General features: G+C 41.1%; 1 protein-coding gene across 1 annotated transcript in view; it reads right to left on the bottom strand.

The window, feature by feature from the left end:
- Positions 1-20,746, bottom strand: part of ZNF804A (zinc finger protein 804A) — a 150,885-nt gene extending 130,139 nt beyond the window's left edge. Inside the window, exon 1 of the mRNA XM_074910595.1 lies at positions 20,560-20,746. Within this exon, the coding sequence (XP_074766696.1) occupies positions 20,560-20,670 (111 nt within the window). The 5' untranslated portion in view covers positions 20,671-20,746. The remainder of the gene's footprint in view (positions 1-20,559) is intronic.
- Between the last annotated feature and the right edge of the window lie 4,402 nt (positions 20,747-25,148).

Raw genomic sequence — 25,148 nt, 5'->3', positions numbered from 1 at the left:
GAAGAGCTTGAACTTTTCTTGCAAGTTCAGTTCTTGGGTGTTTACTTAAATGATATCTCTACTGATTTTAATGATGAGCAGACCAATTAATTTCAAAGGACACATGAATATTCTGCTGGAGAAAAAGAAAACCCATGAGCAAACATAAGTTAACATAATAAAAACATCATGGGCTTTCATAAACATAGCATCAACCTCTCCCATACTTTAATCTCTCACCTGAAAAAAACAAACCCCTTTTCTAGCAAATGTTGTTTGGCAGAAGTGAGCTCATGAGCAAATGTGTCTGCTTAGTACTTCAGTTCCCCAAGCCTGTGCCTCTGGATATCCCAACCGCTCTCATTTTACCGTGTTTTGATTCACACCACGGAGAAGTCCTGGAGCACATAAGTCAAACTGGAAGATGTACTCCAGGGCTTGCTTAATGCACTCCACCTGCTAATGGCCTTCCAGTCCACTGGGGTGGATCAGAACTAGCAGGAAAGAAAAGCCCTCAAGTCCATCCGTTGCACATACTGGAGTTTTGATGCTCTTGTTCTACAAACCTGCTTCCCTTGTGTCTCCTTACTTAAAAAAACAGACACCGCCAACCATGTGGGGAAGAAATTCTATGTGCATCTGTGCAAGACGGAATGTTTGCACGCAAGCACATAAAATGAAAATTTGAAATATTTTATTTTTGTCTTGCTTTATCACCTCATACACTGCAAAGGAAACAGTATAATTATTGTAAGTATAATATCTAATTGCTCTTTCATGTTATAGAGTAAAATACTGACTCTGGAAATAGCTCAGTCTACATTATATGCAGACATATGGCCATGTCTACAGTATAAAGAAATTGCAGCAGAGGATGGATCTCTAGATTGATGTAGTTAGCGTAAACAAACATGTACACAAGCAGATCAGGGACTTGACTTCAGACTAGATTTATTCCAATTCCCTAGATCCGAAGCATGTATTTCAAAGCTATTCAAAGGCCAGCCATTGGTTTGGACCCTTACTGATGGCTCAACATATATTTTGGTAGACTCACAGAGAGGAGCTCTGTTTTCTCCAAAAGCAATCTAGCTCACCTGTCCCAGCACTGCCATGCAAATCACACCAACACATGGTAAAGGGGGAAAGACAATTCACTTCAAAACTACAGTATCTCTCTGAAATTAATTATAATGCAGGTGCTGCCAAAAATAATTTTACAGAACTTAAACCACCTTAGTGAAGCTTCTACGGCTCAAACAGGCAACCCCAGCTTCTCACAAGGTTGTACACATCAGCTGCCCTCATTCCTGCCCTTAACAGTAAGCAATGAGAAGCAATTAAAATTAGCTTGGCCTAGGAGGAAAGAAAGCTAAGCTGAATCGACTTACTCATTGTTTTTCAGGCTAAAAGCATGCTCAGATAACGCAGAGTAACATTTCTAAGCCAAGATAATGCGATCATTTCTACATCCCCATGACTGACTTAAACATTCTCCAATTAGTACTACAGAAGGCATAAGTAGCTCTCTTCTGATTCCCACTTGTTGTCATGGAAAGCCATGTGGAGATAGGTAGATATCTGAGCAATCTTTAGGCTATTCAACAGGTCAGATATACATAACGTATCAAAACACACATATATATTAAACACTAACATCGGAATAAACATGTGATTCAGTCACCACTGTCCAATTAAAGCAGACCATACAAGGTATTGCACAGTGTATTTTATTATTGGAAAAGCAAGACATGACCCTATTTTAAAAGCTGTCACTTACTGACAACTTGTAATATGCTGTTACAAACAGGGAAAATGAGTGAGATAGACAAGATAGACACTTTGCTTCGGGAAGAATGAGATGGGAGCTACTGGTACATGTCTTGGTCTCAACACATAAAACCTAAGTCTGATGATAAACAAATGTTTCCAAGACTAACAAGAAAAGCTTGACAGTTAGAAGATTGAGTGCATGTATGAATTTACCATGGGACTAATTTAATTTACCTCTGAAATGCAGGCAACATTAAAAGAAACAGAAAATCTATTGCATACATTAGGAAAACTAAGATTTAATATAGCTTAAGCAAGCAAAACGTACACTACATAAGCAGGAATCTTTCCAAAACCCCACTTTTTGTTCACATGAAGAGAGTCAGGAGTGCTGTGTTAAAGTGCTAGAAAGGCTCATGATCCCTGCCTGCTTTGCAATTTGAACATACTAAACTATTATTCTAACATGCTTAATGCAGTGTAATGAAGCCAGTTCTCTTCTGATATCTGACACCTTTAACCAATTAAAATATTTCAGTACAAACTGTGTTTCCAGGTAGTAAGTGGATCTAAGCATAAAATAGTCAAAAAATGTTTTTCCTATCAGTTGAGTGATTGTAACATTAAAAGATAGTAACGTTATTGCATAAGAACTGCTCAGCTTTTTCCTGAAAGATGCTGGTCTTTAAATATTTCAAAAAGTTGCTTTTTTCAGGCTTCGAGTGGCAATAAATATTTTTAAAGATGTTACCTCCTCACTGAATGTCTCGTTAAGTGGCTTTTTTGAACAAGATAGCTGCTTTCCAGCCATTTAGCTTTTCTACACACTCCAAACATCAGCGTGATGAACGGCGCGTACGAGTGCCGAACGCCTCACAGTTGACCTTCTTCCATGCACATCCACAGACCAGCAAGCACATGTGTGTGTATGCATAGGTAGCACTGAATTACAATACATATGTTTATTAGAGTATTTGATTGTTATTGTCAACTGGAGAGATTGTTGTTATGGGAGATGAGCTGGAGAAAGCAGAAGGGAAACTGTTCAAGAAAGCTTCAGTGAGGTTTGACGGTTAGGAGGAAATAAAAGTTTCACAATCTTGTTTTAAACATTTCTCTATGCCTTTCAGAAAACACAGTTTCAGCAATATTAAATTTTCAGTATATGCTTTTTTAGTATCTTCTTGACTTTTTGACTTTATGTAGCTCACAAGTAAAACAGAAGGAGCAATTCCCAACATAGCTCATTACATACCTGAGCAAAACTACATGCTTCCACAGGTCCTTGAGATCTGCTCAAATGCCCAGAGAGTCACTGGAAAGTTCATCTTTCTGCCAGTATGATCACTGCCCTCTTCCAGCTACCAGCAGCTGAGCCCACCTCAGCATCTCTAGCAATGTTATTGAAGCAATCCATATGCTTTGCTACCAGCCAAGTCCTCCTCCGCTTCCACACCCTCTCCCCATTTCTTCAAAACCAGTTTTTCATTATTTCTTTACATCTTTTTGTTAAAGACAGCTCAGGTCTTTGTCTTACAGACCTGAAAGCAAATTCACCACCATGATGAAGGACAGTTTAAAATGACAGACTTCAGTTTTACCATTGCGTCTTTGTCCAAGAAAACCAAAGATCATCATTGCAAGAAAATTTTACAAGAGATCTCTTCCATTTTTGTCTGATCACACCCTGCTTACTCAAGTCTACCTGAATACAGCCTTCATCATGCTGTTCCTATTATAAAAGGAATAATGATCTAAAAATACATTTTATATATGTATACTTATGTGTGCACACACAAACACTCACCCTCGTGTCCTAGTTGGTTTTTATCAAAAGAAATAATAGTAATAACCCTGTGCTCATTTAGAAACACAGAGTTCTGTCAGGCTTTATGAGGATTTTTCTCACTTGTAACTGCTCACAGGAACAAATGTGGAGTAATACAAGCAGTGAAAGAGTAGTATAAACCAGTTTTACCATTCCCTCATTTGCAATGTCTAAATTAAAAAATGGTCATGTTCTTCCAATCAGCTAAATGCCAGTTGCAACAGTATCATTAAATCTGTACCAGATCTAACAGATTAATAGCAAAGCAATTAAGACTGTATTAGAGACCTTATTCTTACAACATAATCAAAAATGCTTCTTTACTTCTAACCAAAAAAAAAAAGTTAAAACAAAAGCTCAGAGCATGAATTCTCATTTTCTGATTGACCAAAGGCAGTTAATCTAGTTCTAAAATTGGTTTTGAGAAATAATTGGCAAAGATTTGGGATATGAAATGGAATGAAGCTCAAAATATACAAAAAAGAAAGAAAGTAGCATTAGGGAGGTACAGGCAGAAAGGAAAAATATGCAAAAAAGAGCACGTGAGAAAGAAAAGCAAAGAAAGAACATGGGACAGACGGACATTAAACAGGACAGAGACTGTAACAGAGAATTACATTTCGTAAATCACCTTTTCAATTACAAGTAATGTAGTCATAGGCAGCCCCCAACCCTCCAAATGATGGATACAAAAGGAATGGAACAGGGCAATAGGAAAGGCAGCACGAAACATAAAATACTAATGTTTACTGTATGTTTTTTTAAAAAAATAATTGTTGTGCAATGTCAGGGAAAGTAATCACTAAACCTGTTTATTTTCTTCAAGTATTTCTCATATCTAGAGCTTTGACATGAAAATGATTGCTCATCAGACAATCCTGGCATCCCAGCATTTTATTTCATTTTTTAAAGTGTTCAAGTATGCATATTAACTTGTCAGCATTGTATTTGAAAGTTTTATGATTTCTCTCCTTCCTTTCATTGCCAAGTTTGGTACTGTAACCAGAGTGAAAGCCAGCTAGCCATGCCACCCCAGCAGGTCAGTCCCATCCCACAGGCACCCCTCACCCCAGAAAGAAGGAGGAGAGAGAAGAAAATGGCACAGTTGCCCTGAATCAAGATAACATGAAATATCAGCAAGTTACGTCGTGTACTTCTCTGCAGAGATGAAGGGTGAAAGAGAACAGAGAGATGTAAGAGGTAAACCTGTTATGAAAACATTGACAATAACGGGTATTTCTGCAGCCTGGCAGTCTATGGCATCACTAGGAAATGGATGTTGCAAAAGCAGTATGCTTCTTCAGATTAAATAAACACACTTCTTGACAGCTCTCATGTTTCATTACAAGTAAAAATTAACTTAGGGGTATTGGTGACTAGCATTTGTCTGCTGTGAAGCTCAACTTCATTCAATTTATGTCTGTCATTTTAAAAATTCTGTCTATGAAGAAATGACTGAGGTACCTGAAGTTATGGTAGATGGTAAGTGATGAGGATGCCACTCTATTCAGGATGGTAAAGTTGAGAAAATTGAATTGTACAACTGTATAAGAATCAACAGCGACATCTAAGTTCAACACAATGCAGGTATTTCCAAATATTTGTAGTGAAAGGAGCAAATCTGATGGGTTTTTTTTTCAAAAGAAATCCTTAGTGGCTTCAGATCATCCCACTAACCAGAAAAAGCATGTAAGCAGAGTCAGCTAAAGTGGACTGGGGGGTCAAAGACCTGCAACAGAAAATGGACATAGCCACTGAGGTGAAGTTTGCACAGAGCAGGGCAACAACAAAATGCTAACCAAGCTAGGTAGATTTTAGATTTTCCACAGATGGCGGGGAGGGGGGAGGGGGGGGGGGGAACGACACCCAAACATGTGGGGTGGGAAACAATGAAACAATGCAAAGATTAAAAGGCAAAGAGGTCAGAAATTTATATCTCTGTGCAGAAATACTTAGTATTTAACTCTGCTCTTTCACAAGAGAAAGTATAAAAATATACGCACACATATACAAGTTTGGGCAATTAATAGTGCGAAAGGAAATAAATCTGTCAGCTCTTGGCAAGGATCACATTATTCTTACAAAATACAAACAAACCTATCTTACAAGTGTTATAATTGGGGATTTATCAAAGCACCTTCCTGAGAAGTTGAAAATTATACCTGATACATCAAAGGCAACAGAGAAGTCACAGCACAACTAAAGGCTCTGGAAAATTAAAAACTTTACCCATAACCAAGTGCTGCATTTGCAGCAAGGAATTTGATGAGTGGAGGAGGGAATTGGGGAAGTGATAAGAATAGGATGAAATGAGTGGTCCCAATGATGCTAGCAAGACTATGTATAGAATAAGCACATGCCACTATAAATACAGACTGCACGATCCACCCCCAAGTATCTATACATCAAGGAACCACTAGCAACATCCATGGAATTCTTCTAATTTCACCTTTTATATGGACTACTGGGAACCATTTTGATAGATTTATGTTGAAACGCTGGAGTGAGTTCAAAAAAAAAAAAAAAAAAAAAAAGGCACAGCATAATCAAGACTAGAGGAATTGTATGAAGAAAGAGGAAAACAGCTAAGCGTGCCAAGCTTGGAAAAGATGCAAGTAATGAGGATTCTTACAGCTTACAAGTATCTAAAGGATGTAACCATCGAGGAGGGACAGTAATTAGTCAGGACAAAATGGGCTTAACTTCAAATAACGCAGAGGAAACACAGTTGCAAAATAGTAACAGTATCAGGAAACGCTTCCTGACAGAAAAGTGCAACAACAGTTATTTTAAAACATAGAGCATCCTATATAGATGTGCACATTAGATCATCTTACATGGAGTGAGTCGTAATCTATACCTCCATGAAATAATAGTCATGATCCTACTAGATGGCTGCGGACACAGGGGTCAACCAGAGCCTTTTACCATTCTTTGTCTGATGTGAATGATGCTGCCTTCTATTCCGAACCAAACTGCACAAAAGGTTTGTATGGAAATATAACTATATTGAGTACTTATGGCTATTCATTTAAATGAAAATTCTGGAGTGATTACAGCTAATAAACATGCTATTTCCAAACCTCTGAAGTGATATTATGATTCTGATAGACCATATGGTTTCCGTGTATTTATACTGCAATGAGCTCCTTGGAGCCTTTTTGCATGTCAGCTGTGACTGAGGAGGTGTATTGGGGGCACACAGCAGGTTTGGGTGGTGGAGGGGCTGTGGGGGGACCTATGGTGGGACCTACGGTGAGACTTGTGGTGGGCTATTGTGGTTGGTCGTGACACCGCTGTGAGCCCCTCACCCCAGCTTCCCCACTGCCAAATTTAAGGAAGTGTTTCTTAAATTTAAATCTTCTTTCCCAACCTCAGTACCTGAATCAGTAATCAAAAGTTGTTGTTAACAGACAAGGAATTAAATTAAGCAAAATTCCCAGCGTTGAGCCTATTTTGCAAGCAATAGAAGCAGATGCTTTTCTAGAGGTAGTATTTAATTTACTAAGACCCCATTCACTTGCTGACAGCAGTGAGCTTGATCAAGACCTCCGGTCTCATCAGGAAAGTCGCAGCTGCTCTTAGGATCCCCCACAAGTAAACAAAACTGAATAATATAAAATGTCACCAACTTCTTGCAACATCAGTACTGTTCTTCAGAGGTACGACAGGAGAATCTCTGAAGAAGAGGCACACTAAGTATTGCTTCTTCATAGGTCACTGAGATATTAATATTTTTTACTTCTTTTCACTCTGTTTCCATAGAGTTATGTCATGAGACAGAAGTACAGTTACATTAACCCTATTGTAATCCTGCCATTCAGTTGAAAATGTGGCCTATTAGTAATTAATCTTAGAACTGAAGGTAATAATAGCACTCTCCACTTCACTGATAGCACTGCTCATCCTGCATTTATAGCTCATACAAGGGCCCTTGACAGGGGAGAGAGAATCAGGGCAATGTGTTAGCTACTGCAAAAATTAGATAGAAGCTACTGACTTTGTAACCTGTAATTCACCAAAAGCTTTTTCTTCATTATTTCTGCAGTTAAACACATACTTTAAGAGACAAAAGGTCCATTTTTTTCTCTCAATGCACACATGTGAGACTCATCATTGTTAATTGGATTTATGAATGCCTGTTGAAAAGAGAAGAAACTGTAAAGATTTCACATTTGCAGGGAAACAATCAAAGGAACAATTCCTTGTGTGTCTTGCTGATGAAGAGATGAGGAAATAATGGATGAGTCACTTTACATTATGATTCAAAATCCTTAAAATAGAAGAGATGAAAACACTGATTTCTGTACAGGTCACATTCATGTAAGGGACTCTTTCTAAGAATCCAATTTGAACCTTCAAGTGTAGTCCTGCTTCTAATTACCTACACTCCAAGAATAAACCATGGTCTCTGAATTGTAATTGTACAGATTTGTTGCTGTAATTCAATTTGGCAAGTGTGCAAGTGTAAAATACAAGTATGATTTCCTCTACATCCCCCCCCCCCCCAGTCTTCAAAGAGACACTGAACTTGAGCCATTTGATAATTTATTCCATATTGTAGCTTTCACATTTATTATGCATCAAATTTCTGACAGATTTTTTTAGAAGGCAATTATATATGGCTCTGGTTACTCTACTAACTGATTTGAAAATAAATCCAACATTCATCTCTTGACTATAACATGGTCAGCATTAGTCACTATCTGCCCTGCAACAACCAGAGCACTTCAAGGCAAGCTCAAAAATTTTGCTATTTGCAATGGGCATGACAGAGAACATACACAGTCTTCACATGCACAGATTTGCTTTATGAGGACTTCTACAAGGTTGGTCTTCTGCTCAATCCCATTCAATTAATTGGAAACTGTCTGTCTGTCTGAAGTAGCCCCCTCTGACAGAAAAAACGAGATTCAGACACTGATAAAGAGCTTTGGCACTGCCTGCCCTCAGAATCATACATAAATCATGAACTATAAGAAATGAGTATGATGACACACCACTATGTTAAACAATATGCCTGAATATAAAGAGTATATATTAAAAATGTAAAATATTTTATCTAAGATAGCTTATATTTTATATAATATTTATAAGTATATAAATATTTTTTAAAAACCCCACCCATAAGCACACCATACCCACTGTATGAAAAGATGCAAAATTTCCTGACCAATTTCCTAGAAATACTCAGACCACAGAGGTATACACTGTCTATCCCACAGTGCAAGAGCTATGTGAGCGTAAGAAGATAAGTTTTATGGCTTGTTCCTTACTTTTCCCCTCTTTGCCACAATCTGCATCTCCAGTAATGCAAGAGTGCAGCACACAATGCCTTTAAAAAATGCTCAGCTTGAGTTCTTCTTTACTCTGCATAATGCTGTTCTAATGACAACAAATCAATTTCTCTATTGGTAGTGTTCCTCAGTACCTTTTAAAAGCCTTTCCAAAATGAAGATTATATACTCCAGCAATTTTTAATATGAAAAAGTGTAATCAATAAAATACTGCTGATAGTGCATACGATTTGCGGAGAGTGAAAGCTAAATATAAATTAGCTTTGGACAAGTTTGAGTTCATCATCATTCTTAATTACAAGTTGGGTCACTGACTATAAATTGCATGACTCAGCTTGGGAATCCCTAAAAAGAAATCATAAGTAAATCAAAAGAAATCATAAGGTGCATATGATTTATTTGTTACTCGGGGCTGAAACGAGCACTGTATTTCTGACAGATTAGGAGGTGCCCAGAGAAAGTCACTGAAGACACTGCTCCTGCCAGTCAGCCATCATCTGGGACAAGGTGAGCCAAGAGCACCCAGGGGTCCCTAAAGGCTGCCAGCAGGACATGACAGTGGTGTGCTCTCCAAGGACCCGCATAACAGAAGATTAAATTAAAAGCTGCTCTCCTACAGATCAAACATGGAATCATAATGTTGACTGAGGATGGAAGGGACATTTAGTCCTACACCTTGCTCAAAAGCACAGCCAAGTAGGATAAGGCTGCTCAGTCAAGTTTTGAGCATCCCCAAGAATGGATATCCCACAGCCTCTCCAGCAACCTCTTCCAGTGCTTGACCACCCTCATTTTTCTTCCTTGTACCTGATCAGATTTCCCATAACTCAACTTGTGCCCGTTACCTCCTACTGCACACCTCTAAGAGGAATCTGAGCAAAAATTCTCAAAAGTCTGCTCAATTTCTCAATGCAAGAACCTGAAAAACAAGGCAGATACTGCCACCATGAATACGCTGACAGTGCCAGGCAAACATCAGTCCCTGACCTATGGTTATTCTCCTTCTCCAGTTCCACTTTACCATTAGTCACAGTAATTGTTTGCAACTGTTTGGTAACTTTTCCTTCCTCTGTATGAAATAGATTGGTTATTTTTGTTTTCTTCACACATCTAGCCGCAGTTTCCTCTCAAACACAAGCATACTGGAAAACTCCACTTTTCTTTCCTTCTCAGTTATTTATAAATCAGGTCTACTCTGGGCACACTCTATCACCACCTGCAGTTGCCAGCACAATCCTACAGCTACCAGGTTTCAGCAGTTTTTGTAATTACACTGCCTTGACACTTGCATACTCACACGCACTCAAAGGTGTTTCACAAAGAAACTCTCAAGTGTTTTTGACATCTTGTTGGTAGCAAGCTCCTCTTTCCATTCAACAGTCCATTAGTATCACAACTCCATAAATCTTCGGAATTGGTCCTTTAAAACTGTTTTAATCTCTTCCTAGTTCTTAATTCTACATGCTAGTTCACTCACATTTGCTATTTGCCAAACAAACAGGTGTCAGATGATTTAGTGGCTCATTTGCACAACAGAAAGACAAGCAAATATTATGTTGACTTTTCTCCCTCATAAGAGAAAATTTTCCTTAACACTATCAGAAATAAAATTACCATTAGAAAAATCAGTGCAAAGAAGCAGCAAACCCCAAATCTATTCAGCAGTATATTCCACTTTTAATTTGAGAGTATTCTAAAGCATCAACTAACTATATTTTAAGACTGTATCATAAATAAGCAGAAAAAAATTTATTTTGCTTTAAAAAAAGTCTACAAAAAAACTTGTTTCATTTGTATAAACAGCTTTTTTACTGCTGATGTAAAAGTACATAATGTTCTTTATATAATTACATTAAGTTTTCAGTCTTACTTTTAAGCAAACCTAAACTTTATATCACTTTTTTGGACAATATTTTGCAAAAACACAATACTTCTGAAAACACTAGACTATAGTCTAGTTGTGCTATGCTGCAGGCACATAAGAATCCCAAGATCTCCAGTATAAAGTTATTTATACCACTTCTTTGTCATTTTTTTTAAATTCAGAAACCAAACCAGGTGATTAAATAGTCAGTATTTAACACCCAGATAAACATCTTCCTATGCTGTTAAAAGCAGGGTAGCAAAATTAGTTTTGCATTAATGAAATAGATAAGTCCTTCTTGGTATCTCCTACCAGTTTCTATTTTCCTCACTATTAGTATTTGGAGGTAATAAAAGTGAGTTATCCAAAATGCTACCACCAAAAAAAAAAATAATTCAAAGCCTTAATGTAAAAGTTAGTTACCTTCACTTCTTCACTGATTAATCCAATTCTGTTGGTCCAGAGAAGCTTATTACTGCATCCACAAGTTCATTTAAACCCCTCCGTGCCTTTGGAAAAGGCCACAGGAGCTGATGACACGCTTACTCCTTGCCCGCAGGGAGCAGAAAGCCGGAGTGCTGCCCTGCTGCTGGTACCCGAGTGCTGCTCAAGGCACTTCCCCACCCTCCCTTCCACACCTCATTGCCACCCCACTGCTCCTCCCCAGCACCGCCAGCAACCAACCCAGAAGTTAAGGAAAAGCGATCGGGACATGAGATTAGAAGACTACAGGTTTTTTCCTAGCAGTATTGCTGAAAAGGGCAGAAAGCAAACCTGCACATTGGGAATAGCCTAAGAGCTACGTGGCGAGCCTGGGACAGGCAAGGTTAGAGAGCAGCAAGGCTTGAAGTGAACAACTTTGTTCACGCTATTCTCTAGTGAGATACAGCCTCCAATGAGGCAGGACCAAACATACAATTAAACATCTTTAAGCAAACTTCCCTGAATAATTATATATTTCAATAATGACAAGCTTAAAAAAAAGAAAAAAAAAAAAAAAAAAGCATTTTGCTTTACAGATTTAGACTCGGGTTGTTTCATGGACTGCCCTGTATGCATCATAACCCTACACAGACCCAAGAGTGTCTCCAGGTTTCAACTGCAGACATTTTATCAAAATCCATTTTACAAAGTAGTAGCTGATAAGCTATTCTGTAATGGGTATTGTGGTCTCCTGTTAAAAACACTTCTAGAAGAAATTAAATACTTAGAAACTGGAGCTATTTAAACAGATACCCTAAAATAACTATTACATTCCACCACACAAATCAATTTGTAATTGTATTTATTGAAAAAAAATCCATACACTTTATGGACACCTATACACAGAAAATACTTTTTTTTTTTTTTTAATTACAGTCTCACAGGTCTCAGACACATTGATTTGTATTTGTGTTTGCTGTGAAAGTGTGTTATCAGTAAACTGGAAAGGAAGCAGTTCTCCTAGTCCAGAAACTTATTTCTATAAGGTGGAGAGGCAAATTCTACCAGACATTTTGCCCTACAAAGTTTTAAAAGAGAACACCTGACCAAGATTTGGCCAATATAAGTAATACGGCTATACACCAGCTGTGAGAAATCTTGCAACATTAACATTTGAGTTGAGCTGGGTCCCAGAGGAGGTAGCCTGATCACTTGCTATTCGGGGAAAGCAGTCTCTCAAAATATATCATTTTCACAAAAAAAAACCAACAAACCCACATTTTAAAGAAATGCAAACCAGCACTGTCAGACAAAAAGTCCTAAATCATTTGTTCAAAGCAAGAATATCGATGAGATACTAAAAAAAACCCCACACCCTCTCAGTTCCTCAAACCAAGGACCCCAAACCTAAACCTCTTCCAAGGCATTTCAAGAATTTTAAGTCAAAATCCTGTTCTTTACTGCATGCAATGCAGAGAGTAATGTCAGGGGGGAGATCTGGAGATTACTCTCCCGGTTTTATTTGAGGATTTGCTCTTAGACCTGTGGGGAAAGAATCTGCATTTCCTTTCTTACAACACTATCTGTGTAACTACCACCATTTAAAATTCTATATTGAAAATATTTGGAAATTCACTATCTGAACTAATTAAAAAAAAATAGGGTTTCACAGAAATTCGTGTTTGCATGCAACTCACATGGTTCAGAACAAACATCTTCTGCCAAGGGAAAAACTAAACCCTCTGCCCAATCTGTACCCCTGCCATGGCTAGTCCTCAGAGGAAGGGAATCATAAACATATTTTAACAAAATAAATTAATTACGCTAGGAGTTTAAAATTCCAGTTTCCTGATGCCTTCAGGCAGTTTCTTATCTCTGTTGAAAAAACAAGGTTAAACATGACAAATATCGTGCTTCCTTGTGAGTAAATGTTGTTTTGTTTACTTTGGGGGTTTTCAGACAACATTAAGTCACAGCTCATCATATAATAGTCTCTCAAGAATGCTGGAGGAAAACGTTTGTTTTTGCTCTGAAAATATGTAGAAAAATAAAAGGGTCTGACTACTATTTGTTTATAAGGGATTGGCCAGATACAGCTAAATTAGGAAGGCTTATTCCTTCTCCCATGTTTAAATTTGAATCACAAGTGAGCAAACAAACAAACAAAAAAAATCAACTCACTTTCTACCACCATCACCAGGCAGCATTAAAGAATCTATGCTACAAATACAGCCACCATCATTAATAAGTGCATTAAGATATTAAATAATAGAAAATGCTCTGGATTGATTTTGTGGGATTATTTTAGTCCATCGGTACATCTCAAAATGCATCTATTCAATAGCTTTAATTTTTGCAGAGATTAACTGTTCCTCTTGGAATGCCTAAATGCCATTCAAGAAAGGGGATACTGTAATTGTCACCAGCTAGGGGCATCCAAGATCTTACAGTTACTTATTCAAGTTCTACTGGAAAACCCAATGTGCTAAACTAAAAGGCTACTACTTAAGAGTCTTCTACATGTGCTCCTCACAGGTAACTTGTTTTTTTCACTGATGAACCCCTGATGACAGGAAGGTCAGTAAACCCACATGTTCCCACAGCCTAGAGGAAAGGTGAGATTTTCAGAATTGCAGCCTGCACCTTGATAAAGTTCAATAAGTTTCATGAATCCAAAAATACGTGTAGTTTTGAAAATACAGAAGCCAACTTGCTGCTTTCTAGCTAGCAATGCGTTAAAAAAACATGTTAGCAATGCTGTTTTCCAGTTTGGGCAACGTGTTAAAATTAATTTTATGTATCTCTGAGCCATGAGATTGTTACGGATATTTACATCAGAAAATATTCAAGGCAAAGGCTCTCCTCAAACTTACTCTTTAAGGCCTTGATCTGAAAAAACTAAACAAGTGTACCAATTTAACCATGGTAATAGTCTAATTACATTCAACAGAATACCGACGTGTTTGAAGTTTACCATGCATTTAATAAGCTCTTACAGTACAAAAGTCTGCCTCAGTAGTAGCTCTGAATCAGAAGGTATCTCAGTTTAAGTCTGCTGCACACCGGACTCCAGCTCCTATTATTTTCTGGACCAGACAATGCACTCATACGTAGTCTGATGGACATGAGAGTGCAACATCTCACTGAGACTTGCAACCTCTCAGAGTTGCTCTGGAAATGCACCTGAAATTGTGATAGCCTCCTGTTTGATCACCAAAATGACCCTGTTGATGATGTTTTGGATCAGTACTATTACCAATAACCTTATTAAGAAGTCACTTGCATTCATACAAATGAACTCTAGAAGTAGAACACAGATAGGATTTTACTGTTACTTCCATTTTACCAAATTATTTTGTTGTCTTCTGAGTAGTTGGTTTTCAATCATGATTTAAGTGACACTGATTAACTTTTCAAATTAAATTAGGTAGAATTTGTTTTGTCATTTTAATGAGTTAGGGCTTTTTATCTTCTCTCATAGAAAAGATATGAACATTTTTAAGTTCCAAACTCAGGTCATGAGCATGCTGAAATGCCAAAGATATCAGCAGATCCACAGGGGACAAACCACCGATGAAAGCAACAGGTGATTTTTCTCCCTTAACCAACATAACTCTAGCCTAACAACTCTACCCTACAAACTCTGCAAGGCTAAAGATGAAAACCAATACAATAGCTTTATTAAATTCTTCATGTATAAGACATAATTTTTAAATGATCCTCAGCTACTGGCAATATACAATATGGACCTGATTTTACTGGTATTTAAAATAAACTTACGGTAAGTATTGTTTATTTTACATATGAATTAGCCTGAAATCAGCAGACATTTCCACCTGATCATGCAGAAGTACAACAGCTTCAGCTGTTTTACACTGTTTTACAGGTAGTTTACTGCTTTCTTACTGTAGTAGAATATAGACATTTGTAATACAAATTCTCATAAAATATATTTATGTCCACCACAACATTTATTTTAGTTGATCTAGAAACACAAAAATGTTCTATAAACTGTAAAAGAACTAAAGACAACAAACAGCCTGAACAACAGATGACGTTTTCAGGAGACAGTAGCGTAGCAGTATATAAACTCCATGGAGTTTTCATAAAAGCAGAACTAACCACTAGGACTTCTAAAATAAGTTTTTATATAAAAGTATTTATATACACACAGAGGTATATAAATAAAAATTCAAAGCAGCTTTGTACAATGAACCTGAGGCAAGACAGCTGTTCGTACAAACAACTGGATTAATAAAAGATGATTTAAACAAACATCCAACCACTTTTTAGACAGCCCTGTACCTGCATCACGTTTTACAGGTCAACGTGAACTCCTTGCATCCATGCCCAAGTTGACTGGAAGGCATGAAGCTGTATGATGTGGCAGCCACCTGAAGTTTATGTGACCTTCCTCTCCACAAGGCTTACCACAAGTTCAGAGTTTGACTCCAGTTTGAGGTAACTTGTGCCTGCCTCCCTTGGAGCTGGGGACCACTATTTCAATTCTCCTCCTGAAGTCCCCTGTGTATATATTTCTAAACAAAGTATAAATGCATATATATATGTGCATGCATCCAGGTTATTGTTATACACAGTAATAGATTTCTGTGTTCATGATATTTGAAACTACAGTCCTTTATCCAACTACTTATGAGGAAATTTTTGATCTCACCTACTTTCTATCAGTATCAACAAGACACTTCAACTTATTATACCATATAAACGTCTAAACTTTTCACTGACCTCCTTGGGCAAGGAATAGGACCTTACTCATTCTGATCACCAACAGAAAAAATGTATTTGTCCAATTAAAAGAAGTAAATGAGCCCTACGCGGCCAGTTCTCCATCACTGAAAATCTCAATGAAACAGATACAGAGCCCTTTACACAAGTAGCATATCTCAGGGTGAAATAGCAGATATTCAGTCCCCACCCATGTGGCAGCTACTCAGAAGACCAAGACTGGTCTCAGAGGACCACTTCCCTTGTTGACCCACCAGAAATCATACACGTAACTAGGATAATGCCTTAAAATGGTTCCGTTTATATACTGAAAGACATTTTAAGGATTTAGCAAATCACCTGTGGTTGTGACTCCAAGCAACTGATTTCTCCCTCCAGAGAGCTATTTTTTCATACAAGTTTCAATACTTTTTGAGATTACAAACTGCAAGACAGCAGCCACAGCAAGGAAGATGAATTACAAAGAAAGACTAGTGTAATTTGACATCAATAACATAAGGCATAAAAACACAGTAAGTGCATGAAAACTTCAGGAGATCCATGAACAAAAGAAAGAGTTTGTAGAAACAAATTTCTACAAACTGCTACTACTAAAAAGAACAGCCATGGGAAAAGTTTCAAAGTCACCAGGTATGAGCCAACCCTGAGCAGAAATGGACAATATTCATTGATTAAACCACCAAGGCATAAGCAATATTACATAAAAATGCAGAAAGAGCATCAGAAATTTTCAACATCGTTGCATATTACTGACCCACATGGAACACTTTGAGTTTCTTGTTCGAAAACCATCTGCCATGCAAACACCAGACAGCAGTTGGTTCACTTGCAACAGCACTCCACCAACAAAAAATCCCTTCCAAAGAGCTGCCACAGAGCACTCCAGTAGTAGATTAGCTATCGTTATGACACCGTATCTATTTGAAGGATATTTCAGACAGCAGAAACTGCAATGGGAGAGGATAAAGCCTTATCCAACAGCCCAAATACCATCGATTTCTTTTAACTAAACTGCTGCATTTTGTCAAAGAACTTTAGGAGTTTGGATGTTTTTCTTCCACATGCGCTGAGTCTGTTTCCCATCAATTCATAATTTAGATTTATTTTCCTGATAAGGAACAGCAGATTATAATTGGGTAACGGCCCCTACCCACACCAAACAGTCACCCCATGTACCGCGCAAAGCTGTGCCACCAGACATCCAGAACTGGACATAGATATGTGTTCCTTCAGTTTCCCCCACCATCTCACTACAGATTCATTAACAAGCAATTGTTCCTTACTTAATTAAAGCGGGTTTTTATGATGGCCTCTTTTCTCAGTTTGCCTAAATCCGCCCTTTTGCATTGTTTCCTCTTCTGCCTTTCACTTGTCTCCAAGGTCAGGTTTTCCCCATACATCTTACCTTGCAGAACAGAACCATGGCCTTCCCTTCTTTCTCCTGCTTCATATCTTTATCCCTCACCCATTTGTCTCCACCTCCCAAATAACCCCATCTCAAAGCCCTGCACTCAGTACGTACTACAGGCAGATACGACTTAGAAAAAGGCCTAGATATGACTTAGAAAAAGGCCATGACTGGGAACCAGGCAATATTATTCCATCTTTTTTATCAAAAAATAACTCCCTGATGCTCTCCACTGAGAAGGATGTTTTTGGAGAGACAAAGCTTTGTGCTTCATGTCCCCTACTAGGCGAGCAAGGGTTTGTAGCTCCTTCTTCCTGTTACCTTCTGGGAGCTTTGAACCAAAACTTCATAAAGCTTTAAATGACTAATTCTATGTGAAACAGGACGTGGGCAGAGGATGAACACACAAGGATCACCTGCAGGGACAAACAGTCAGGGAAAAGTATTGCTCAGCGGCCTGTCTTGGTAGAGTAGGGAAAAAAAAGATGAGTTGCAGGTGAATACCAGGTCGCTCCAGAGCGGCACAGTAGCCAAAAGCTCTAAGGACCTTCCTCCCCTGAAACCTAACCAGCTCGAGGTACGGAGATACACTACACAAAATCATCTTGAAACCACAACTTCATCATTTGACTAGGACCAGCACTTTCCTACTTGTTGTGGAATTCTACTGTAGTGTATGTAGTCATCTTTCTTTCTAGACATCTTTCTCTTTCTGTCATGGCAGAACTCTGCAAGAGAAGCAAAGCTTAACAAATGCCCTAACTTTTGCACAGAAGCATTTCTATGCTGTACAAGCAGAGGCTGTTTTCAGGTTCTCTTCAGTTTACAAGGAATCAGTGATTTTAGAAAGCTTTCAGCATAGATGGAGACAGGATGAATGCTTTACAGCAAAACAGAAAGGTATGTCTGAATCGGAGCAGCTCCAAAATATTTCTGGGTTTTAGATTCACAAATTGTAGTTTGTTTTAGTTATCTCCTAGTCTTATTCTAGGATGGAAGACATTAAGAGCCTATTAAAAGGATACATTCTTATCAGAACTTCTAAAGACATACTCTACTTTGTATTAATCAAGTTTTTCATCTTTTTAAGTTTGAAAGACTATTGACAGTGGAAGTGACTGATCCTCTGAAATGACATAACATTTGACTTTCCCATAGAAGCTGGCTGAAATGTACTTCAGTGCCTCAGAACTATTAGTCTAAACTATCCAATCACCCCGTATCACAACCCAGTGGTATCTTCAGCTCTTTCAAATTAAAAATCACTCAAACATAAGTAAAAGTCTTGATGTCTGCATATACAGCATTTATTTCACAGTAAAAGACTTCATCTTGCTGTCCACAGAGCCAACGTCAAGAACTCTCCCTTTTTAACCCAGCAAAAAGTTTGAGAGTTACACTGCTTGCAGCCCACAACAAAACCTTTTAAAGGTAAGGTTTCTTGTGGCAAATCCACAACCAATATTATCTTTTCTCCCCTCACATCTAACTCACTGAAGAGCAAGGTTGAGTTAAATTTCTCCCCTGAGTGTTTCAAAGCCTATGCAATATCTTTCTTTGAATTTTAAGTCAACACCAGTCTTCCCCAACATAGTTTGGTCACTAATGCTTTTACCAGTAAATAAATCAATCAGGAATGCTAAGAATACATGCCTGCTTTTTTTTTTTTTTTTTTTTTTTTGCCAAGGGGAGGAAAAAAAATTAAAAGGCAAGAACAAAATGCTATTGAAGCAGAGTCAGTTATGAATTGCAAGATAATACACCGTCCAAATGTTACATCAGAGCATTCTCAGTCCTGCCAAATGCATATTTACTGAAATTGTTCAGTAGAAAGAAGGCAATGTATCATGCAATTATTTAAAGTATACCAAATATTTCTACAGTAGGTCTTGGTTTTGCCACTGTAAGAGTGAAATATTATATGCATATTGCCATCTCATGGATACTACAAATACTTGTTTAAAATTCCAAGAGTGTAATCCCAAACAGAAAAATACGCAGAATCCACAGCAAATAAAACTGTGATAAGATTTACAATGTGAAAGCAGGAACTTTACATTTGAAACAGTCCAAAAATCTGCCTCAGATTCTCTCGTAGTAGTTACTATTTTTATGACTTGGCTCAGACTTGCTTTAATCTCTTTATTTAGGGAGAAATTGCAAGCTTGCCAACTGTAGTAAATGTTAAGTACTTTAGTAAATTCCCCATCAATATAGGTCGTGCATTCGAGGGAACAAGAACGTGGTGAGTAAGTTCTGCTCCATCTCCCCCAAAGGGGATTTCGGAGTCAGACGGCGATGGCAGAGAGCGATAAACAACACGGCTAAGCCCCTCTTTCAGCTCCATCCTACTCTCCAGACATCTGTCCACACTTCGCTGTGCCGTGACTGAGATGCTACGTGATGCAGCTCACCCAGCCTGCTGTTATCCTACATCCCTCTCAGCTGAGCGGGCAGGAGAGCACATGTATTGCCGATACTATCGCGTCATAACTCTTCCATTAAAGTTCAGTAATAGTAGCGAAGCGACTCCAAACGAGTCAGCAAAAACCATAGGAAATCCAATAGGTGTACAGATATCAAAGTACGGCACACGCATACCGAACCAGTTTTAACAGCCTCCGCGGACTTTCAGTAGTATCTAGACAAATTGCCTAAACCCATCAATTCCTTTCGAACCCAGAGTTCTGCTTTTAAAACAACTTGGCGACCAGCAAACCCAAACGTATATTGTTTCTGGAGCTATTCTCCAACTCCGTACCCAAGCCGCTCAGACCTCAAGCCAACAAGTTTCGGGTCCCTTCTTCACTTCACCCAGCAGGACCCCCGCTGCCCCGGCCGCAGCCCTCCCCGCCGCGGGCTGCCCGCCCGCCGCCGCCTCTCCCGGGCCGCGGGCGGCGGGGCCCCAGCCCCGCAGCTCCCCGCCGGGAAGGGTCTCCGGGCTCTCCGTCCTCCGCAGCCTCCCCCCGCAGCCAGCCCGGCAAGGACGGGCCAGCGCCCACCCTGCGGCCGCGCAGGCTGCCCCGGGAAGCGGCGGAGCCGGGGACAGCCCCCCATCCCCCGGGCAGGCGGGGAGCCCGGCGGGCGGGAGCCGCGGGCACCGCATCCCCGCGGCGGTCAGGGCAGCACCGACCGCGCGAGAAACCGGCCGGCACCCCCCGGCGACGGACACGCGGCGGCTCGCGGTTCAGCCGGAGCGGCTGCGAGGGGAGGAGGGGGAGGCAGGAGAAGAAGCCATTACCAGAGTTTTGTTCCCGTTCTTGCTGAGGGGGCCTCGGAAAACTCCCTTGATGTTGCGAAAGTGCCCGTTGCTGAGGTGCGCGGAGCTGATGACAATGTAGTAGCACTCCATGGGGCCGGGGACGGCGCCGGGGCCGCCTCCCCGCCAGCGGCGGGGCGCTCAGGCCGGCCTGGGCTCGGCGGGGAGGGCCGGGGCCGGCGGGGCCCCGCGGCATGTGCGGCGCCGGCGGCCGGCGGAGGGGCGGGGAGCGGGGTTGGGGGGCGGGGGGGAGCCCCTCAGGCTCGGCGCGGCGCTGGCTGCCGGGGGAGGAGCGGCGGCACGGCCGCGGCGGAGCCGTCTGAGCTGCCGCCTCTGGCGGGCATAGTGTTATTATAGCGAGCAGCCTTGCCGGTCGGCTGCACTGAGCCAATGGCAGGGAGCCACTGGGCTGATACCGAGAGCTGTCAGAGGAGGACATCTGTCACACGCCGCCTTCACCGCCACCCACAGCCCCCACGCCCCGCTGCCCCCGCCGCGGACGGGCCGACACCCCCCGCCGGGGCGGCGCCGGGACGGGCGGGGCGGCGGCAGGTAAAGGGGACGGGGGACGGAGGGGGGGGCGGGCAGACCCGGTACCCCACCCGCAGCGAGCGCCGGGGCCCCGCGCGTGGGCTGTGCGCCCTGAGGGGCTCCCTTTTCCTTTGGGGGTGTGCACGCCTGCGGCTGCTCCGGAACTGGGGGGAGCAAGGCGAGATGGCCGGGGGCGCGCCGCCCCCAGCCCAAAGCTCCTGCCCCTCCTCCCTCCCTCCCCTCCTCCGCGCCCTGCCACCGCACCCTTTTTTATTATCTATCGGTATTTAATGGCTGCACCCCAGCCGGCCGGCCTCCTTCGCGGGCACTCAGCGGGACCGACTGCCGCCGCTCTCGGCTCTCCTGGCCCGCGCCGGCGTAACTGGGGGAAACGGGTCATTTCTCATCCCCGGGCCGGGCAGGCTCCGTCCCGCCCTTCCCCGAGCTGCAGCCGGTGGTGCCGCAGCCGCCGCCGCCCATCGCCGCCGCCGCCCATCGCCGCCGCATCCCGCCCGGCACTCTCGAGAACCGGGAGCGTGATGGCAAAACTTCTGGGTCGCGGCGTGTTGGCAGGGGCGGGGGGGACGGGAAGGGCCGCGGCCTCCCCAGCGTGCCCGCTGCCCTCCCTCCCTCCGTCCGTCCGTCCCTCCCTCCCTCCGCCGCCGTTACTCACGGCTCTCCCGGCGCGGCCCCGGGGGCGGCGGAGGCGGCTCTGCCCGCCCGGCCTCGCTGGGCCTCGGCGGCTGCCGGGCGGCCGGGAGGGCGCAGGGGTGGGTGCGGGCCCCGGGGTGGGTGCCGGCGCCGCCGCTGCCATCCTCGCCCTCAGCCTCCACGCACCTAAATAACGCACCGGCGCCGTTTGATAAAGCCCCCGGCAAACTAGGGATCAAAACCCATGAGGTACCTCAGCATGAGGTGTCTGTAATACACACCATGCTCCTTCACCATCATCTGTGTTTCTTTCTTTTAGCAGCTCGCAAATGAGAATGTGTTGCTAGAACCAGAATTTGTCTCGGTATAAGACATGTGTTTAATAAAGATGCTCAAGTCCTTCCTCCCTCCCCCCCCCCGGAAAAAAAAAAAAAAAAAAAATCTACGATTTGCAGCTTTATCACGTAACGATTTAAACACTCTTAGCTGGCTCATCTTCAAGCCTACTTTACCTTTATTCTGGATTGCAAAAATCAAGATTTATGGGGTGTCATTCCAGTGCCAGAAGAGGGAACACCTTAGGAAATAAGCCCAGAAGCATCATGTAACATCTGAAAATATCTCCTAGTCAGCATTTACTGCTGGCAACATAATGCCACCGTCCTATCACCTTGTCCTTCAAAATAAAGGAACTGCTTCCGGGAAATTGGGACACACACACACTATTCTAGCAGAAATTCCTGTCTTTGTGGTTTCTATCCTTCAGAGAGTTTATGAGTGGTACCTTCATCTGATAAGCGTTTTCTAGTGTTACTTCCCTTCGTACACAGTGAAATTTTGACAGCTGTCAGTCATCCTTCAGCTTTTTCAGTACCTAGGAAGGAATCACAGAAATGGCAAAAGTGGAAAGTTTTGACAGCTGACAGACAGGTGAGAGTTCAGAATTTGCAGCTTGTTACAGCCAAAACAGAGGGTGAAAATGTACACGCAGATAATAACACCATTTTTCTGCTTATGAAGATATACGTGTACATCCAGAAATAACCAGCAAATTTATTACAGTGTAAAAATTAAGTCAATGTTATAAATACCTGATAGATTTAACAACACAGGACATTTAAGGCCTGGTTCCCTTCTCAGACATGATCACGGGAGCGGTTCTCTTTCAAAAATGTCAGAAGTAGGTAGGATGTTTAGGTAATGAAAAGACATAAAATTGTGCAACTCATTTCTGGGAATAGATCTGTTCCAACTTGGACCAGAACAACAATTTTTCCCACCTTCTGAAGTTACTGATATATGTCACGACCCTTCTGCCTGGGAGTGAAACTCTACTCCGTGCACCCACCATTTCAAAGAATCGAAACATTTTTCTCTGAAATCCTTGCACTGGCTGTTCTGTTGCATGTTGCTGACGTGTTTAATTACACCTGCTACAACCATATGTGGGCCCTTTCAGGGTTGTACGGCTGCTTTCTGGCCTTTCAGAGGCATGCAGGCACTGCTCACACGCTCTTGTTAGAGTCCAGGACTTGGGAAATGCCTTATTGTAGCTACAGAAATAATCTACTCCCATAGCTCAAGTCTGAGAGGATCAACAGGCCTTGTAAAAAATGAGTGTGCCTGAAACAGCTTTAAAAGCTGCTATAGCTTCTGCTAATGAAGATTGTTGTCCTCCTCCATTAAAGGAGGAAAAAAAACCCACAACTACACAACTAAATACCACCTGATTCCTCCAAAGAACTCTATAAAGAAATGTCAAGTTGTACTATAGCACCTAATAAGCAAAATACACATTTTGGTCTCCTACTTATTGGCTTCATTTTTTTTTTTTTTTGGCTGCTTCTCTGATACTTTGCTATCTCCAGTTTTCCCTGTGTGTCTTCCTTAAATCCTTTGCTGTACTTTTCCTGCCTTATTCTGCTTCTCTATTGTGATCACACTGTCTGCTTCCTTTCCAAATCCTGTTTTTTAAAAAATCTTTAAAATTGCTGATTTCATGAGTCTCTAACCCCGTGGCTCCTAACATACCATCAGTCTTACTTGTTTCTGTCTCTGCCCTGCTCCATTGGGTAAGTATCTGGGTTTTGAGCTGTATATACTGCTATTTATTCACATCTGGGCCATATAATAATAAGTGCTGCTGATTTACTCAGTCTCTTATTCTTCCTGATACTTGGAAAAATCTTCAAGCAATTGTTCCTGCATAAGACTGCAAATACAGACTCAAGAAACAGGTATAGATTTGAGAGACGTTCTGGAAAACTTGTGAACTAGAAGCCAGTGAACCAATTACACTAATTCACATACATTGTACTGGTTTCCTGCCTGTGACAGTACTATGTACTGTCAGTATTATGCATTTTAATGTTTAATAATATTCATCATTCAAAAAATAGTCTTGGCATAACCCAGAAAAAATATTCAGCAGAATAAACAATCCCCTTTTGGTTAGCAGTCTTTAAAGCACAGCACAGAGTAAGTGTTACCAAGTGAATATATCCTGAGAAATCATTCACTCACTACTGAAACATATCCATCAAGGATAGAAAGAAATATCTCTGCTGTAAGTCACAAGAAACTCAATTCAGCTCCCATAGCAATTCTTACTGAATTCAATAAAATTCAGTTTATCCTAAGAATATCTCCCTGTAAGTAATCTGCTGTCTGAGACACACCTTTTTACTGTCTCCTGCACTTTCAGTCTTCTTTTATTGTGTGCTTTTTTTCCCATTTTCACTTAGCCTTGGATGTTTTTCCCCACTTCAGGTGTCTGTCATCCCTGCATTAAGCATAAGGAAAAATGGGAGTATACTGTGTACCTTTTAAAGGCCATTATGGTGTAATAAACATTATAGACTGTATTACAACTGCATTCATTCATCAACTATGGGGGTGGTGAAGCTAGAAAAAAGGAAACTGGGACACTCTGGTAGCCGAGTTCCTCAGCACATTCTTCACCGTATGTGAAGAGTACCAGAGTGGGTTCCCTATCTCAACACATGAGCTAAATGGAGCACTGCTATCACAAAAGCTAAGGAAAGGCAACCGTGACTTAAAGCCCCATGGCATGTAGGCAAATCATGGACTGTACCCTGCAACCCTCAAAAGTCACAGGAAGAGGACTATGAAGGCTTAAAGGAGTATTTCTGCTGGATCCCAAAAGTAGCAATAGATTTATTAACGCACTGTATTTTTTTTCCTTTCTTTGCTTCTTCAGCCCTCCAAAGCACATAATGTTATTTTACCAATTAAAATTTTTCCCCTAAACAGTTAAAACTTGCTTTCTTAAAGAAGACAACACTTCAAAGATACTTAAGAAATGAAAGGCTTTTAATCAAAATAAACGGGGCATCAAGAGAAAACCTGGTAAACAAAAGCAAATTAGC

The sequence above is a fragment of the Athene noctua genome, chromosome 7 (assembly GCF_965140245.1).
Source record: "Athene noctua chromosome 7, bAthNoc1.hap1.1, whole genome shotgun sequence".
In the NCBI taxonomy this organism is placed as follows: domain Eukaryota; kingdom Metazoa; phylum Chordata; class Aves; order Strigiformes; family Strigidae; genus Athene; species Athene noctua.
This window is presented reverse-complemented; position numbering and strand designations above follow the sequence as displayed.